The sequence below is a fragment of the Microcebus murinus genome, chromosome 1 (assembly GCF_040939455.1).
Source record: "Microcebus murinus isolate Inina chromosome 1, M.murinus_Inina_mat1.0, whole genome shotgun sequence".
Lineage (NCBI taxonomy): Eukaryota > Metazoa > Chordata > Mammalia > Primates > Cheirogaleidae > Microcebus > Microcebus murinus.
Window position 1 is genome coordinate 155,736,852 of NC_134104.1, and position 17,241 is coordinate 155,754,092.

Consider the following 17,241-nt stretch of genomic DNA (forward strand, 5'->3'; position numbering starts at 1 on the left):
CGCGAGGGGGTTTACACAACAGGAGCAGGAGAAACAAAGCCCGGCCCACGCGCCTGCTCCCGCCCCCGCCCGCCCGTGCCCACCCCGCCCATCCTGGCCCGCGCCTGCTTGCCCGCCGCCTGGGTTCTTGGCCATCTGTGCGTCATAATCACCGGCCGCCCTGGGGACCCGTAACACAAACGGGCTAATTTCATGTTTAATGATCTTTAATCAGAACAGAGCGCGGCTGACAGAGGCTGCCAGAAGGTGAGCCTGGTGTCAGCAAGTGCCACCCGCTCAGGAGGGGCCGCAGCACTCTACCCCCATGCGCCCCAGGGCCAGGACTCTGGACAGAGCTGCTGTCCATGTCACCCTCTCCAGGTGCTCCTCAGCCCTGTTTTGTGCAGCGAAAACCTGTAGCGGGGCGCAGCAGTCCTCCCTCACTCAGGGCCTGTTTCTTTGTGGTCTGCTAATGAGAGCGGTGACCGTGTCTGCCCCTGAGGGCCTGGCTGTAGGGCAGCAAGCACAGGGCCAGCATTTGCTCCAGGAGGGGTGGAAGCCACCTGGGCCACTCCCTTTCCAAGGATTGGCTGGGTGACCCCATTCGTTATGTGACCCCCAATGCCAGACCATCCCCTCTCTGAGCCCCAGGTTCCTCATGACTCCAGGGAGGGTCCTGGCCTTGGTGACTGCCCAGGTGCTGGGGCTGTGGTTTAGGGTGGTCAGCAGTGGGATTATTTCAGGGAACAGTCTTAGGCTGTCTCCCACACAGGGCTTGGGGGTGTAGGCCGTTGGGTGGACATGTAGGCTTAGTCCAGGCATTCTGGAACGCTGACTGCATGCCTGGCACTGTGCCCAGGCAAGACCACAACCTCCTGAGGAATGGAAGGCCACAGGCGACCTAACAGTTTCCAGAGTCTGGGGCGCCTGCTGCGTCTGGAGCTTTCTTACAATGCCCCGAGACTCCATCATGCACGTGCTGCTAGGGAAGGGAGAAGAGAAGCTACACACCCTGGCTCTGCCCGCCCCCCACCAGTCCAGGGAGACGGGAGCCCAGGTGGGCCTGGGCTGGGGCTGGGGCTGGGGCAGGGGCCCAGGCTCCCGGGTGCGCGGCTTTGCCTGCGCCGCTCTGACCGAAGCGCGTAATGAAAGCTGACATTACATCAAACACAATAAGGAGTTTCGGTTGATGAAGATCATTCCTGAACACACAAACCCATTAAACTGAGGGGAAAAAAATATCAATTCAACACACTCGCTGGCGAAAAGAAAATGTGATTTGTTATCTAAAAGGGGGTTATAAACACAGCTCTGATGCTCTTTCCCTCCGTAATGAAAACAGGCGGGTGTGGTGGGAGGACTGCAGATTACAACCTGGGTTTCACTCGTCCACTTTTTAGGCAAACCTTCTGCAAGGACGGGAAAGGGCATGGGTGGGAGCCGGTCACTTTCAGGCCTCCAGGAGCCCTGGGCCTCCCTCACAGGCTGTGGGTCTTGCCTGCACCTGGGGCGGTGCTGCAGGGCCCTGGCATTCACTGGGGCCACTTTTCCAGCTGCTCCAATGGCTCCATTTCTCTATTTGTCCTGCTGTTTTGCAGTCTCAGCAGAACATCAGATGTTGGTGGCATTAGGAACAAAGGGACACATCATACAGGACTCCCAGCCCCCTGCAGACTACAGGTGAGGCTCAGGAATCTGTACGCTTCCCTGCCCCCAACGTCTGATATGCACACGGGCAGGACTCCTCCCAGCCCTCCTTTGAGGGCCAGGCCATGCCCCTTTCTTGGTAGAGAGGAGCGTGGGATGGCGGCAGGCAAGGTCACACATGTGAAAACACAGGAAAACACAGCTGTGATTGCTATGCTTCATGTGATGCAGAGCTGGGGATGGGAAGGCCCCTGTCCGCTTTGGCACATACAGTGCTTGGATGTCTACCAATAGTGACCCACCTCCTGGGTTAAGCAACAAGGAGGCAGTACTATCTAGTCATTGAGGGCAGGGCCTGAACAAAAGGTCCTGGGTTCAAATTCTGAGCTGGACACGTGTGAGCTCTGAGATCCTCAAAGGCTGAAGCCTACACGCTTGTCCTGGTGGCCCCATGAGGACTCCCAGGGGTCACTCCTGTCTCATGGATGAGGCAAGGGTGTCTGGCTAAATCATGCAGCCTCAGAGGCTTTAAGTCAGGGTCTTGATTTCCCCACTTGTACAATCAGGATGGTGATGTCTCCTCTGAGGGTGTGAAGTACACAGGAAGCCTGGCCTCCCGGGGGTAGGGCCAGCTCCACCCATAGGTGGGCCCCTTCCTGTCTCCAACTCTGTAGCCCAGAGGAGAGGCTGAGTGTGAAAAGACACCCCCGGTGGGAGGAAACAAGTGTCCTTAATGTCTAAGGTCAACTCCCCTCACACTCTTCACCCTGTTACCTGATATTTTAGGGCCATTTTGTTCAAACTGGGCAGGAGCTTGGGGAACCACCCGCTCCAAGCTCACACACATGGACCCCCTGTGGACCTGCATACACAGCCCATGTGTTGATGACAAACATACTCTCCTTAGCAGGAGCCAAGCCCGAGAAGGCACCAGGGGTGCTGGCTGTTGGGAAACCGGGAGGACGTGAGCATGAGATGAGCATGGGCAATGGTGGTTGTCATCCATGTTTGGTGCCTAGCAGGCGGCTGCCAAGGCCTGGCCAGACAGGACTGCCGCCTGCCCACCAGCCGCCTGTGCATGGCCCAGGCCAGCCACCTTCCGCACCAGTGAGGACGCTTGGCCTTCCTGCCCTGGCCCACTGCCAGCGCAGCTCGGCCAAGAGGACTGTTTTCTGAGAGAGCCGTCTGTTGCTGGCTTGGCAGAGAGGCAGGCAGTGGGCGCTATGGCTGGGTCAGACCCTCAGGCCAGGGAGGCCACCTGTCCTGACCAGCTGGCTCTTCCAGCCTGGCTTGGCCTTCACAGCCCTCCTTCTAGATTCCCCAGGCAGAGCTACCTCCTCCCCCCATCGCACTCCCCAGGGCAGGACTGTTTCCTCCATCAGACTCCCCAGGGCAGGACTGTTTCCTCCATCAGACTCCCAGGGCATGGTTTTGTCTCCTACAGGCCCTAGTGTTGCAATGAAGCCCTGGGACCAATGGCCTCTCCTCCCTCCTCCACCTATACCCTGGCCTGGCCCCTGGCCAGTGGTTTAGGTGGCACACAATGCTGGCATACTGTGGTGCTGGCCCTAGGCACAGTCTAGCAGGTGGCCCATCTTCATCTACTCTAAGTATTATAGGCACCAGAGCACCTGCTGCCTGTCTGCAGGGGCCATTGGAGGAGCTGCCTGCTAATCAAGGCATGGTTTCCCTGGCATCCAAGGGTCTTGGTTGGCCAGGGCTGTGGCTATAGATTCCCCGCCCTTGCCATGGCCATGTGTGTAGGGTCATGGGCCGAGACTAGGAAGGGGGATGGGAGGTTTTATATCCAGACATTGCCCCCTTGATCTCTTGTCCTAGCTCTGACCCTGCAGACTCCAGGATCCCCCATATCCCCTGGCTGGTGTCAGTGGAGGTTGTGTGTGTGGCTGTGTGGATACCACTGTCCATTCCTCAGAGGTCTGCATGTGGACCTGCTGTGTGTGTGCTATCTATACAGGGGGGCCATACCCTATTGATGGTGCACTGGATTCCAGTCTGGCCACACGGGCCAGGCATCTCCTCTGTGCCCAGAACTGCTGGGTGCCAGCCTCCTCATCTTGGAGGTAAGAGGACTGCTCCTGATCACTCTGTCCATAGGGCACCTGGCTGGGGACATGGAAAGGTAGTGGACAGCACTAAGTCAGGCCTGATGGCTTCTGGTCTGGAGGAGCCATGAGTGGGGTAGACAGATGAGCCCACTGGGACACTGGCCTGGGAACCATTTGTGATGGAGGCACCAAAGGTGGGCACTGCAGGCAGTGTGGGTCAATCCTAGGGTTGGGACCAGGAAGGGAACTCCTAGGCAGATATCTATAGAGAGAGGCTTTGCCCTTTTGAAGGAGGGTAAGGGCATTCCTGGGAAAAGGCCTGGCTTGGGTAAAGGGCCTGAGTTCAAGGTTGGAACTGTGGCGCAGTGCTGAGAAGGAACATAGCTTCTTGTCTATCACCTTTGAAGGTCATTGAGAAGGACATGATTTCAGGAGTGTGTGGCATGCCTGCAAGGGACAAAATAGCATCCCTTCCCAGCCTTGAGTCCTTGCTCCCCTGCCATGGAGAGCCCTGCCTGCAGCTGGTGCTGCCAGCTCTCCTGGGCAGCCCAGGCACAGCCGACTGGCGTGTCAGCTCGTGGGCCCACCACCAGCATGGACGCCTTTCAGCCCAGCAGCATGGCAGCAGCACTGCTTCCTGGAAAAGCAGTGACCCTACAGCCGGGAAGGAGGAATGTGACTACTGCCCTGTCCTCCCTGGGACACCAGTGGGATGGGCTGGCAGGCAGGCACACTGATGGGCTGTTGGGGAGAGGGTGCTGAGTGCCGGGGAATGAGGCTGGGCCCAGCTGGCCCTGTGGTCAGGGCTGCCCGTGGTCATACCCACAACTTTGGGCTCCTCAGGTCAAGCCAGGGGGACAGGGACAGCCAGGGCCCTCCACTGCCTCATTTCTGGTCAGAACCACTCAGGGCTGGTGCAGTGAGAGACTCCCCCGCCCGTCCCCGACTCGGGCGCCGCATGGCCTGACACACGCGCCGACCCCTGCGCACACAGCGTCTGTGCCGACAGGCAGCGCCCGCACCGGCCAGTCCTTTGCCAAACGGGGAAACTGAAGACCCTGCCTGCATCCCACAGGGATTGTGGCCCAGTGTGCTCAGAGTGGGTCTTCAAGTAGTACCTGTCTCAGCATGCCCTGGACGTCCTTGAGACCTGGGCCCTCCCTCCCGGCAGTCCCCTCACTGCCCACCCTGGTCTGGCATGAGCTGTTCCTGCCTCAGGGAATAGCTGAAATTCAGGGCTCAGGAGTCTGGCAGGATGACCCTTGGAAATCTTGGGTTTTCTGCAGAGTCAGAGAGAACAGGTTTGGGGCCCAAGGCAGCCTCTTTATCTCACTGTGTGGTGCTTGGCCTGGGAGGGAGAGAAGGCCAGGCTGGGGTGGGTCTTTTCACTTCCTTATTCCCTGATTCCCTCACTGGCCCTGAGCCGCATGCCTGTCCTGGGGGAGACGAGGAAGCTGACATGTCAGGAACAAATGAAAGGACAGAGCAGGAGCGGAGGTCCTGGAAGCCCAGAGGACGGAGGGGCTGATGGGCTGGGGAAGAAAGCAGCCTCGGGGGGCGGGGGAGACAAGCTGGGCCTCCAGGAGGAACAGAGGGCATTCTGGGCAGGGTAGCATGAGCAAAGGCCTGGAGACAAGAAAGGGGCTGGAGTGAAGTGTTCAGTGTGGTGGGGGCACGGGAGGAGGGAGGCAGGAGTGGCCAGATCCTGGCCTTGTGGGTGGGGCTGCCAGGGCAGGGGTTCTTTGGAGGTGAGGGTATTGTCTCAGTGGGGAGTGCGAGCTGTCATGGGTATGTATTTCTTTTCTTTTCTTTTTTTTTTTTGATACAGAGTCTCGCTTTGTTGCCTAGGCTAGAGTGAGTGCCGTGGTGTCAGCCTAGCTCACAGCAACCTCAAACTCCTGGGCTCAAGTGATCCTCCTGCCTCAGCCTCCCAAGTAGCTGGGACTACAGGCATGTGCCACCATGCCTGGCTAATTTTTCTATATGTATTAGTTGGCCAATTAATTTCTTTCTATTTATAGTAGAGACGGGGTCTCACTCTTGCTCAGGCTAGTTTCGAACTCCTGACCTTGAGCAATCCACCCGCCTTGGCCTCCCAGAGAGCTAGGATTACAGGCGTAAGCCACCGCGCCCGGCCTGTCATGGGTGTTTCTGATTAAGGGGCTGAGGCGGCACAGGGCCCAGTGAAGGGTGGCGGTGCCAGAGTGAGGAGGGCGAGAAGGGTCAGTCCCCAGGCTCCCAGGGAAGGGAACTGGTTAGGGAGTCACTAGCCCTTTCACTTGTTCATGTTAAATAATCACCTGTCATCCCCAACCCCAGGTGAACTCCCTGGGGGCAGCACCCTTTACCTACCAGGGGCTGGAGGAAGAGTGCCACAGTGTGGTCACGGCAGGGCAAGCTCAGGGTGCCTGGGGGATGGGGACTAGGGAGGAGGAGCAGGTTTGGGACCTGGATCATAGGCATGAACCCATGGTACCTGAAAGCGGCTATGAATCTGCCACCAACAGGCAATCTCAGGTAAGTCCAAACACTCTATGCCTCAGTCTTCCTGTCAGTTAAACAGGGGTAAGAACCCCACCTGCTTTTTTTTTTTTTGAGACAGAGTCTCACTTTGTTGCCCCGGCTAGAGTGAGTGCCATGGCATCAGCCTCAATCTCCTGGGCTCAAGCGATCCTGCTGCCTCAGCCTCCTGAGTAGCTGGGACTACAGGCATGCGCCACCATGCCCGGTTAATTTTTTCTATATATATCTTTTTAGTTGGTCAATTAATTTCTTTCTATTTTTAGTAGAGACAAAGTCTTGCTCAGGTTGGTTTCTTTTTTTAAAATTAATTAATTAACTAAGTAATTATTTTTATTTTAACGTATTATGGGGGTACAAGTGTTAAGGTTACATATATTGCCCATTCCCCCATCCCCCTGCTAAGGCTGATCTCGAACTCCTGACCTTGAGTGATCCGCCCGCCTCAGCCTCCCAGAGTGCTAGGATTACAGGCGTGAGCCTCCACGCCTGGCCCCCACCTGCTTCTTGGAGCAGATGTGCCTAGATGTGCCTGGCCCAGAGTTGGAGTGAGTCAAAGGTCTGCCACCCCGAGTTTAGCACAGGACCACTAGGAGGCTTGGCCCAGACGCCTAAGCAGCTCTCCAACTGGTATGATCCCCGAGGGTCCCATCATCCTTGGCACTGGGGTTTTCCTGTGTCCTTCCCAGGGGAGTCTTGTCTCAGTCTGACCAGGCCTAACAGCAAAGGGGCAGGTATATCCCGCCCCAGGTGGAATCAAACACAGCAAGCAATTGGCAAGGGCAGCCTAGGCCTGAGGCTGGGCATGGCGAGACTCCCTTCCCTCCCCTGCATCCTGGGCCCTCTGTACCTCCTCTCTGAGGACTAAGCCCCTTCTGAGCTCTCATGGCGGAAGGAGAGGCTTTTGTGACTGCGCAGCCTGGCCCCAGGCCCAGCCGGCCAGCGTCCTGGAGGATGGGCTGCTGTTCAGGGAAGTCGGGGCAGGGGACGTGGTCCTCTTTCCCCAGCGTCCCCTCTAGGTCACTGCATTAAGGTCTCTGACCAGTCCTGAAGTCAAGAGGCCTCTTTGACCTGCGGTCTCTCCACGAATCTGGCACCTCCTTTGGGGAACACGACTCACAGGGGGCTCCATGCTGCCTCTGGAGTAAAATGGCGGCTCATACCTTGCTGTGTGCCCCAGCACTGAGGGGGGCCTGGACTATTTGCTGAATGTTGGACAGTAGCTTCTGGCTCCACTGCACAGACCCCTTGCTCGGCGCTCCCGCAGTGCTCCCGGGCAGCCCCCTTCATGTCCTCCCTGGCTGGGCGGGCACACCCTGGGTGCTGGGGGCAGTGCTGGGGTTCTTACCTTGATGTTGTCCTGCCAGCGGTGGGCTTTCTGGAAGTTCTCTGCAGCATCGGCCAATCTCTAAGGGACAAAATGCAGGAAAGTCAGAGGCTGAGGAAGACTGCCTGCCCCATGCCTGCCCCAGAGCCTGATCCTCAGAGAGTCCTCAGTCCCAGACACCGCAGCTGCCGCATGGGCACTCCCTGACCACACAGGAAAGGCAGAGCCTGTACGAGGCGATCCAAGTGGCATCTCCGTGGGACTCCCTGTGCTTCACAGCAACGTCTCCTGCCCAGAGGATGGCAGGGGCACCCCAGGACTGGGCCAAACCCCAATGCCATTCTCTACCCCTACAAATTAGTGTCACCCCAGTGCTAAGAGGAAGTCCTCCCCAGCCAAGGGTGAACTGCCCCACAAGTCACAGAGCGCCTCACCTCATCGATGCTCTTTCCCCCGTCTGCCCAGGGCCCAGCAGAAGGTGCCCACAGCCCACCTCCACCCACCCAGGACTACTGTCCCTTTCTCGAGCTTCCTAAACCCCTTCCCACAGGGCTCCCAAGCCCTCTCTCCACACAAGCTTGGCCCATTCTTTGGGACTGGTTCCATGGCCACTGCCAGGGAAGCCCTTGTGCCTGTGAATCCCGCACCTGCCATGGCCGTGCTTGGAGCCAGGCTGTGCTGACCTGCAGAGATACGGCAGACCCCGTGTCTAACTCTCACAGGTCATAGACACGTAACTGGGCAGAATGACCAGGGCAGGAGTGACTGAGGTGCGGGAAGCTCAGTGCTGTGGGAATCCGGGCTATCAGGGAAGGGCTTGCGGGAGGAGGCACTGGGGCCTAGCCACTCTCTAGGCTTGAATCCAAGCCACCTAGAGAGGTTCTTATTTGGTGCTTCCTGTGATTCATGTCCCTCCAGGAAGTCTTTTTTTTTTTTTTTTGACACAGAGTCTTACTCTGTTGCCTGGGCTAGAGTGCTGTGGCATCAGCCTAGCTCACAGCAACCTCCAACTCCTGGCCTCAAGTGGTCCTTCTGCCTCAGCCTCCTGAGTAGCTGGGACTACAGGCATGTGCCACCATGCCCGGCTAATTTTTTCTATATGTTTTTAGTTGTCTAGCTAATTTTTTCCATTTTTAGCAGAGACAGGGTCTCTCTCTTGCTCAGGCTGGTCTTAAACTCCTGACCTTGAGTGATCTGCCTGCCTTGGCCTCCCAGAGTGCTAGGATTACAGGTGTGAGCCACCATGCCCAGCCCGTCTAGGAAGTCTTGGGGCTCCCAAGGATGGAACTAAGTCTGGCCCTTTGGGACATCCAGTGGAGATGTGCTGTTCATCATGACAGCCATCACTAAGAACTGGCCACCTACTGCATGCTAAGCCCTCCCCCAGCCAGTGACATATGTGTATCTGTAGTCATTCACAAAGTGCCTACTGTGGGGCCATTATGGCCTTCCTCAGATGAAGACAGCCAGGCACAGAGCCCATGAGCAGCCTGCCCAAGGTCACACAAGGAGTCTGTGTCAGGTTGGGCTCGGAGCCCAGCCCTCATCAGTGCATTCGCCTTGCTCAGCCCATGACCGAGGTCTAAAGACCACCCTCCATAGGGGCCACCATGTCCAGTGAAGGAAGTGGCTCTGGTCTCCCATCCCATCCCATCCCATCCCATCCCATCCCATCCCATCCCATCCCATCCCATCCCATCCCATCCCATAAGCCTCCAGGCCTATAGGCCCCATCAGAAGGCCTTGGTCCCTTGGTATCCAGGACACTTCTACCAGTGCAGGCCTGATGTGACATGTGGACCCCAGGTGGGAGGTTCTAATAAGGCCTGGCAGCTGCCCACTAGGGAAAAATGGGAGCTGGGACATGGGAGACCCACCATTCCTCCTTTGAAGGAACAGCAGGGGAGGGTGGGACCCCCATGCGCAGCTGTGGCCTCCACTCTGCTGGGGCAGGATGTCACCCCCCACACTTAGGGGAGCCATGCACAGCCATCTCCACTCCCACTGGGCCTGGCTCCCCTCCTCAGGCCAAGAGCACTGAGTGGTGGGAAGGCAGAGGCTGGGGGTCCTGGCAACAGGTGAGAAGCGCCTCACAGGTCGACCCCTACCTCACAATGCAGTGAGGCCCTCCTGGCCTCCGCCTCCCTCTCCTTTGCAGGCTTGGTCCTCTGTCCCCCTTTCGTTGCAGGGCCTGCTTGGGTGGGGCCCACACCCTCCAGTCCCCCAACCCTGCCTCACACTCCTGGGGCTTCAGACACCACAGGGCTCTCGACTCCATGATGCCTCTCACGTCTTGCCTCCAATCCTGGGCCCTCCTGAGCTCCTGGACCCTTCCCCGGAACGACCCTCAGACCCACTGAACTCACAACAGCTCCTCCTGGAACAGGCCCATATCCACCCTGGAACCTCTTCCTTCTACATCCCAACCTCCACATCACTCTAACCACCGCCATTCACCCTCAGCACAGGCTCTGTCCTGCCCCAGGAACCTGTGTTCTTCTTGTCCCCGTTATCTGTTTGTTCTCCACATTACACCTGGGGCCTTATCTCAAAGTGTAGATCCTATCAGGATCACTTTGCTGGCCTCTGCCCCAGCTCTCTACTGCTCTGCATGTAAGAGGCAAAGCTATTTTGAGGCTCTGTAGGGCCCACCTATGCCTGGCTCCCGTCCTTCCTTTTCCATCCTGGGGCCTCTTCTTGGTTTAAACCATAAATACCTGCTCCTTGATCCCAACCTCTGGGATAGGTGAGGCCCCCAATCCCTAAGCCTGCAGTGCCTTCCACAGAGGATATTATTCTGTGACATCTACAGTTAATAGCATTGCCACTAATGTTAACTGAGCACTAACAATGCACCAGGCACAAGCTCAGTGCTTGGCCTGGAGGATCTGTACAGCCTAGGGAGACAGCCCCTGAGGTTACACCTCGAGGAATGAGCCTTGGTCAATCACTGACACCCACTTTTCCTTGCCTGGTGACCTATTAGGGACCCCAGATCTTCCTCAATGTGGGCCTGCAGCCCACATGGGGCTCTGCTGAGGCCACCGTCCTTCTCAGAGGCTGAGGTTGTGGTAGAGTGTGGGAACCAGATCAGGTCTCTTTTTTTTTTTTTTTTGAGACAGAGTCTCGCTTTGTTGCCCAGGCTAGAGTGAGTGCCGTGGCGTCAGCCTAGCTCACAGCAACCTCAAACTCCTGGGCTCGAGTGATCCTTCTGCCTCAGCCTCCTGGGTAGCTGGGACTACAGGCATGCGCCACCATGCCCGGCTAATTTTTTTTTTATATATATATCAGTTGGCCAATTAATTTATTTCTATTTATAGTAGAGACGGGGTCTCGCTCTTGCTCAGGCTGGTTTTGAACTCCTGACTTTGAGCAATCCGCCCGCCTCGGCCTCCCAAGAGCTAGGATTACAGGCGTGAGCCACAGCGCCCGGCCCAGATCAGGTCTCTTGCCACAGAAAAGCCACAGAGTAGATGGGGGCTACAGACACCAAATTGGCACTAATGGATATCTCCAAAGTGGCCACGGTCCCGAGGAACTATCCTCTCCTGTCCGTATCTCCACCCCTGGCCAGGGGGTGCCAACTCCTTCACCCTCTCCGAGCTCAGCCCTGACCTTGGGATTCACAGGCTCCCAAACAAGGGGGCAACAGACCCTTCCAGCTCCCTCGCCCAGCTGATAGGGCAAGGAGACCCAGAGAGAAAGGGCCCCAGCCCCCAGCCTCCTTGAGCTCACGGAGTCTCGTGGGCTCAAAGGCCCGGGTCAGCCCGCTGACTCGTGAATAACGGAGTTGCAATAGCCACAGCGAAAGGATTACTTTTAATCCTCAGTAACGATCAAGCCATTATTATTTTTTCGGTGTTACAGATCAATCAGTCCATCCCTGGGCGCTGGACGTGTGGAAACTGCTAAACAGGCAGGCCTGGTGGTGGGGGAGGAAGGGCTGAGGCAGCTGATGGGGTGGCGTGGGCAAAGCTGTGGCCGCATGTGGCCCAAGGAGAGGGTGAGAGGACTGGGACCACCCACTGCTGTGCATGAGCACCCTAAGGAGCACTCAGACCTCGGGCTCCTGTCTCCACAGAGCCCACAACAGTCACGCGTACTCAGGGACGGCAGGGAGACCATGCCCACCCTGCCCAAGGTCCATCCCCCTAGCACTTCCCTTCCACCTCTCCTGGGTCCTCCTAATGGCTTGGGGGCAGGCAAGATGGAGAAAAGCTGAGACACAGAAGTGAAGGGACAATCTACCAGGATACTCAGCAGGGCAAGGACAGAGCTGGGGCCCCAATTTGGTCCTGTCTCCAAGGCACCTGACTGTATGGGGGAGATGAGCTCCATTCCTACCCCTGACCCTGAGTGCCTATCCCCTGGGAGTGAGCTCTGCTCCTGGAGCTGTCATCAGGCCCCTGCACACGTTGGCCCCTCCCTGTTCACTCCTGTCCAGACTCCTCTTGCCTGGCCCACGCCCTCATGCTTGAGACGTTCTGACCACTCTCTGACCCCCTGCCAAGTGTCTACCTGTCCCCATTGTGGCACTCAAGGAACCTTCTGCCACGTATGCCTCCTTTCCCCTTTGAGCTCTGGGCTTGGTGGGGAGTGTCTGGAGGATGTTGGGTTTGTAGCAGCCCAGCCCTGGCACACAGTCGGTGTCTGCTAAGCAAGGTCAGGGCGCCTCTGGGCCTGCACAGAGGCCTGGGCCTCTGTCAGCCGTGGGACCCCAGGTGCATGGTTTCACCTCTCTGAGCCTCTTTTCCTCACCACATCCTGGAGGTGAGGACTGCCACAAGGATGCTGCTGCTACAAAGTCACTGATGGTGCCTTGGCTGGCCCATGATGTCCCCATCACGGCCACAGTATTGGATAGAAACGCAGTGGGACTGCTAAGTGGGGCTGCTCACCGCCAAGTCCATCACAATAACAGCGGGCATTTTAGAAGCAATTATCAGAGAGTTTCACTTAACAATCAATTTCCCTCAGCTCTGGGAACGTTCTTATAGGAAAAGGCAAGAAAGAGGACGGGTAGTGCACTGGGCTGGGGAAAATACTCCCCTGGGGAGCAGCCCCTCCACAGATACCTTCCAATTTCGCTATGTTAAACATCTTTCAGTTGCCTTGGAGTTGAGACAGACAATGACCTGAGATAAGGGTCTTGGGGCCATGGTGGGTGTCCCTCAGAGGCCCATCCCTGGGTGCCCTTCAGAGACCAACCCCTGGAGTCAAGGACCGCTGCAGGCCAGGAGGGGAGGAGCTTGGGCCATGGAGGGCTCCTGGTGTCCCCATCCCCCTGGGGGCCTGCTCCTCCCCCAACCCAAGCCTGGGCACTCCCCACTTCTCCTCGGCCTCCTCCCCTGATTGTCCCCTCACCTGGGGGCCCCTCTCCCCAGTGCTGGTAGCCCAGTAGGGCCTGGGGAACACCTGCCCATCAAATAGGACTTATTCTGTACAGCCCAGTAAGTGTTTCATTGGTCTTAATTAGTTACAGCTACTCCCACTTCCTAGAAGATATGAGAGGCTTCGAATAAAAGGCCTTGAACCCGTGGTGCAGGATGTTCATATCTGGGGCACAGGGGGCTGAGCCAGGCAGAAGCAGTGCTGGAAGGGGAGCTCTGGGGTAGAGGGGGGGCAGCAAGCCGAGCAAAGTCCCAGCACCAAGGAGATGCACTGAGAATGCTGCCAGAGGTGCGCAAGGAAGGCAGCAAAGATGGGGTAACACCAGACACAACCCTGGCACCCACCCTAGGCCAGGGCTGCACCTACTGGTGCAGTCACTCCCACGCCAGGGGAAGGACTAGGTCTCCCACCCACCGCCTCCCCAGCAAGAGGCCTCAGAAGCAGATTCTTCTGTTCCCTTCCTTTAACAGCTGAGGTGACTGAGGCATAGAGCTTTAGTGCCACTGCCCCAGGCTCCTGGGGAGGAAGCGGGGGGCGGGGGGGGGGGACAGCAAACTCAGGTTTGCCTGAGGCCAAGGCCCGGCAGCCTTGGACAGTGAAGGTGACCATCCCAGGGAAGGAGCCAGGCCTGGCCAGGTGACCCCCTTGCCCCCAAGAGTGGTTCCTTTGCCATCCCCCCAGAAGAAGGGGTCAGTAGGTGGCCTCCCAGGTGCTGCTCCAAGCCCACCCCACAGCCTTGGTCGCTGGGTCCAGGTCATGGGACAGGGTGAGTGCCAAGGTGCTCAGCAGCCCCAGCAAGCGCAGCACATGCTGTTGCCACCCTTCTCCCTCCCTACCTGTGGCCCTGTATTAGCTCTGAATTGTGCCCGGAAAGATACTAAATACAGATTTCCAATTTCCAGAGCTGTTATGGTCTAATGAGTAAATAATATACATATTTAAAACTGTCTAAAAACATATCTGCATAATTAAAATATCTGCATAATAATGAAGCAAGATGCCGCTGCTTGGCAAGGAGGGAGCTGGAGCCCTGGGGTTGACAATAGGGGCAGAAGTGCAGTAGGGCTGATGGGTCCTGGCTCTGTGGGTCTCTCCTTGCTGCCTCAGCCCGGAGTAGGCGTCTGTCTGTGCATCCGCCTGCTCCAGGCAGGGCCATCTGCAGGCAGGGACCTGGAGGATTCCCACTCAGCCCCGTCCTTGCATGGCACATGGCCTGGGTGGCGTCTGTGTGGGCACCGGGCCTGCTGTGTGAGCCGTGGCCAGCCCTCTGCAGCACACGATGCGATCAGAGCTCGGTGGGCACAGCCTCACTTGCTACAACCTTCTGAGGGCAGCTCCTGGCCCCACCACTCGTTTTGCTGGGTTCTGAGGGGTGAGGAGAAGAAGTGCACTGGGTGGGCAGCGGATGAGCACCCACGACTCATGCATGGCAGGTGATGGGGACACACTGGTGGCCGTGCTTTCCTGTCGGTGCACCTGATCCCAGCGCTTCCTCAGGCAGGTCCCTTCTGTCACCTCTTGCTGCATCTGCAGGGGACATGCCTGGCTCCCGTGCCATGACACATCTTAAGGCTAATTAATACCCACTCTTTCTGTATTAACCATGCTTCTAGCTTAACGACAAAACCACCACCAAGACGAGGAAAACAAGCACTCAAGCCCCAGACCAAAATTCCAGCCACTGAAAAGCAGCCAGGAAAATAGCAAGTGCTCCTGTCGCGAGGGGGCCGCGGGGGAGGCCGCCACGTGGCTCTCGCTGCTGGCAGCAACAGGCTCCCTGACCTTTTCTCTCACTGGCCGCACACATCCTCCACAAGTTGATAAAAAAAATTAGCAAAATGGATTTTTTTCTTTAAAAAAAAGGTCAGAATACATGTAATAGGGAAAAACTCATTCAAGTCTCCGTCCCCTCTGCAGTGCAGTGGCCGCTCCCCGAGGCCGGGCTTGCGCGCTCCCTGAAGGCAGCACGGCTGGGCTCAGTTGCTGCGCCCCGAGGTGCAGCCTGGAAGGGGCAGGCTGTGTTTTAATTTCCCAGGAAAAATGGTGAGAAGTGAGGGGAGTGACGGGCGGCCTACGATAGAGATGGGGAGGGCCAGACCGTGACCAGCCAGGGCTAGGAAGCTGGGATCCCAGAGGCTGGAATTTCAGACCAGACAGGATTTCCCAGAACACCCTGGGATCCTAGGGATGGTTGCCATGTTGTGTTTTGCCAAGAGAGGACACTTAAACAAGCCCCTCTCTCTCATTATGGTGTGTTACCAAAAAGTAGACATTGTAACACCAAGAGGAGGAAGGGCATGATCTCCGTCCGAGACACTCCTTCCCAGGGAAGCAATGGGAAGGTGGCATTCACAGGTGGCACATAAATTCCACTGGCTTCACTGCTTTCACTTTAGACTGGATCCCCAACCAAGGCAGAAAGGCTGGGATGTGTGTGTCATCGGACAGGAGCAAATGTATCCAATGAGAACAGAGTGAGGGGCAAGGGCAGGGGCTTGAATATACAAACTGGTTTTCCAGAACTGCAGGTGAAGCGCACGCTCTGGAGACTTCAAGTCCGGCAGCAGGCTGCTTCAGAAGAGGGTGAGTGTGGACCGGAGGGCCGCATGCTGGGGCTGCAGGACAGGTCTGGCTCTCAGGGCCGCAGGTCTCTGCCCTGCCCAGTCACTGCTGCAGCTTCCAGGTCCCATATTGAGCACTTATGAGAAGTGCCCTGATAAGAAATAAACCAACACATCCAACGAACAGCTTCAGGTCTGTCTGGACTGGTTCTGGAGCCCAGCTGTGCAGAGGCACCTCGCGCCCGAGGAGCCCAGAGCTGAGGGCTTCAAGGCTGCTCAGCTCGTTCCAAGGCACTGCCCTGCCCAGTTCAGTCCTACAGGGGCTCAAATAAGTGAGAAGCTGCCAACCTAGCTGGCACCCCTCCTTAGACTCCAACATGAAAGCCACACATCTCTGCAGGTAAATCAGTCCCTGGCAAGCCAGGTGGAGTATCTCATAACTTTTGCCAGTTTTGTCAGTTTTCCTCTCTCTAAATTATGCCCCATAATCCATTAACATTTCTCTCATCCTTGCAAAAACCCATGCAGATTGCATCGAGTGAGGGTGACAGGCCAGGTGCTGTTGGTCACTTTCTGGTTCGGGGAGAATGAGACATTATCTGAGTGCACCGTGGAGCATGGCGCTGCCTCCTGTCCCCTCATCAAGCCACATTCTAGAGACAGATGCATGTGGGCATCGGTGTGGGTGCCTGAGTGTGACAATGCCCCTCACCCTGCCCTGCCACAGAGGCTGGGAGGCCCGAGTTCCTGCGGCTTGGCCACTGACCCAGCACATAATTTGGGGAGCACTACTCTTACCTCTCTGGACCTCGATGTCCCATCTGTATAATGGGGACCAGAACCCTGTGCTGCCCCTTCCAGGGCTGTGGAGACATGGGTGGATAGCAGGGTGTAGACAGAGAGCAGGATGTAGATTCACTTTGGAAATCAGGGACATAACCCCAGGTCCTGCATTGCTCCTTCCCTTGCCTCATCCCAGGGGCCTCCCGATTGGTTCCTCTACAAACTCGGCTTCTCACCTGGACCTTCTTACCTTGGCTTGCCCTGGCCTCCTCTAAAGCTTATGCCGAGAGGCTGTGCCTCTCCTCAGCACAGCCTCTGCTGCGAGCTCCTGTTCAGTGCCCTTCGGCACCCCACCTGGCTTCCAGCCTGGTCCCACCTCAGGACCTAGGATGCCCATTTGAGTATCCTACTCCTCCAACCCCACCTAAGGTGGGCTGTCACTTCCCTAAGGTCACCTTTTGGAAGCTGCTCCCCTTTGAAGCTCCCTGCTCCCATGACCCCCTTCTCACCTTCTTGAGCTGACTTCTGAGCCCTCCAACCCAACTTCAAACCCCCACCCAAGCTGTTTGGCATGAGCTCATCTGCCCAGGCTCTCACACCTTCGGGCCTTCCCCACAAGCCCCTGCACCTCACCTTGGCTCCTGTGTCCTTCTTGGTGCTTCCTGGATGCCCTGAGCACTCCTCCCTTCCTGTCATTAGCCTTTATAGGGCGCTGCCAACACCACCACTCTTCCACCACACTGATTTCGAACTCTGCCTTCCTGCCATGCTCAGGTTCCAGAGCCTCGTCTGTGCTGTGCCCTAAGCCTGGACTTCCCCTCTTCTCCACCCCTGGCCTGCTCCTCCTCATCCTTTTGGAGTTGGTGCCATCTATCTCCTCCAGGAAGCCTGGTACCCTGCCAGGCTGAGTCCTCAGAGTTCCCTGTGGAGTTTCCATCACTGCATGTGTGTCTGACTCCCTCCC

General features: G+C 57.2%; 1 protein-coding gene across 2 annotated transcripts in view; it reads right to left on the reverse strand.

The window, feature by feature from the left end:
- Positions 1–17,241, reverse strand: part of CACNA2D2 (calcium voltage-gated channel auxiliary subunit alpha2delta 2) — a 135,460-nt gene that overhangs the window by 24,426 nt on the left and 93,793 nt on the right. For both annotated transcript variants that reach the window (XM_012771383.3, XM_012771382.3), the window contains exon 4: positions 7,564–7,623. In XM_012771383.3, coding sequence (XP_012626837.1) covers positions 7,564–7,623 — 60 coding nt within the window. The remainder of the gene's footprint in view (positions 1–7,563; positions 7,624–17,241) is intronic.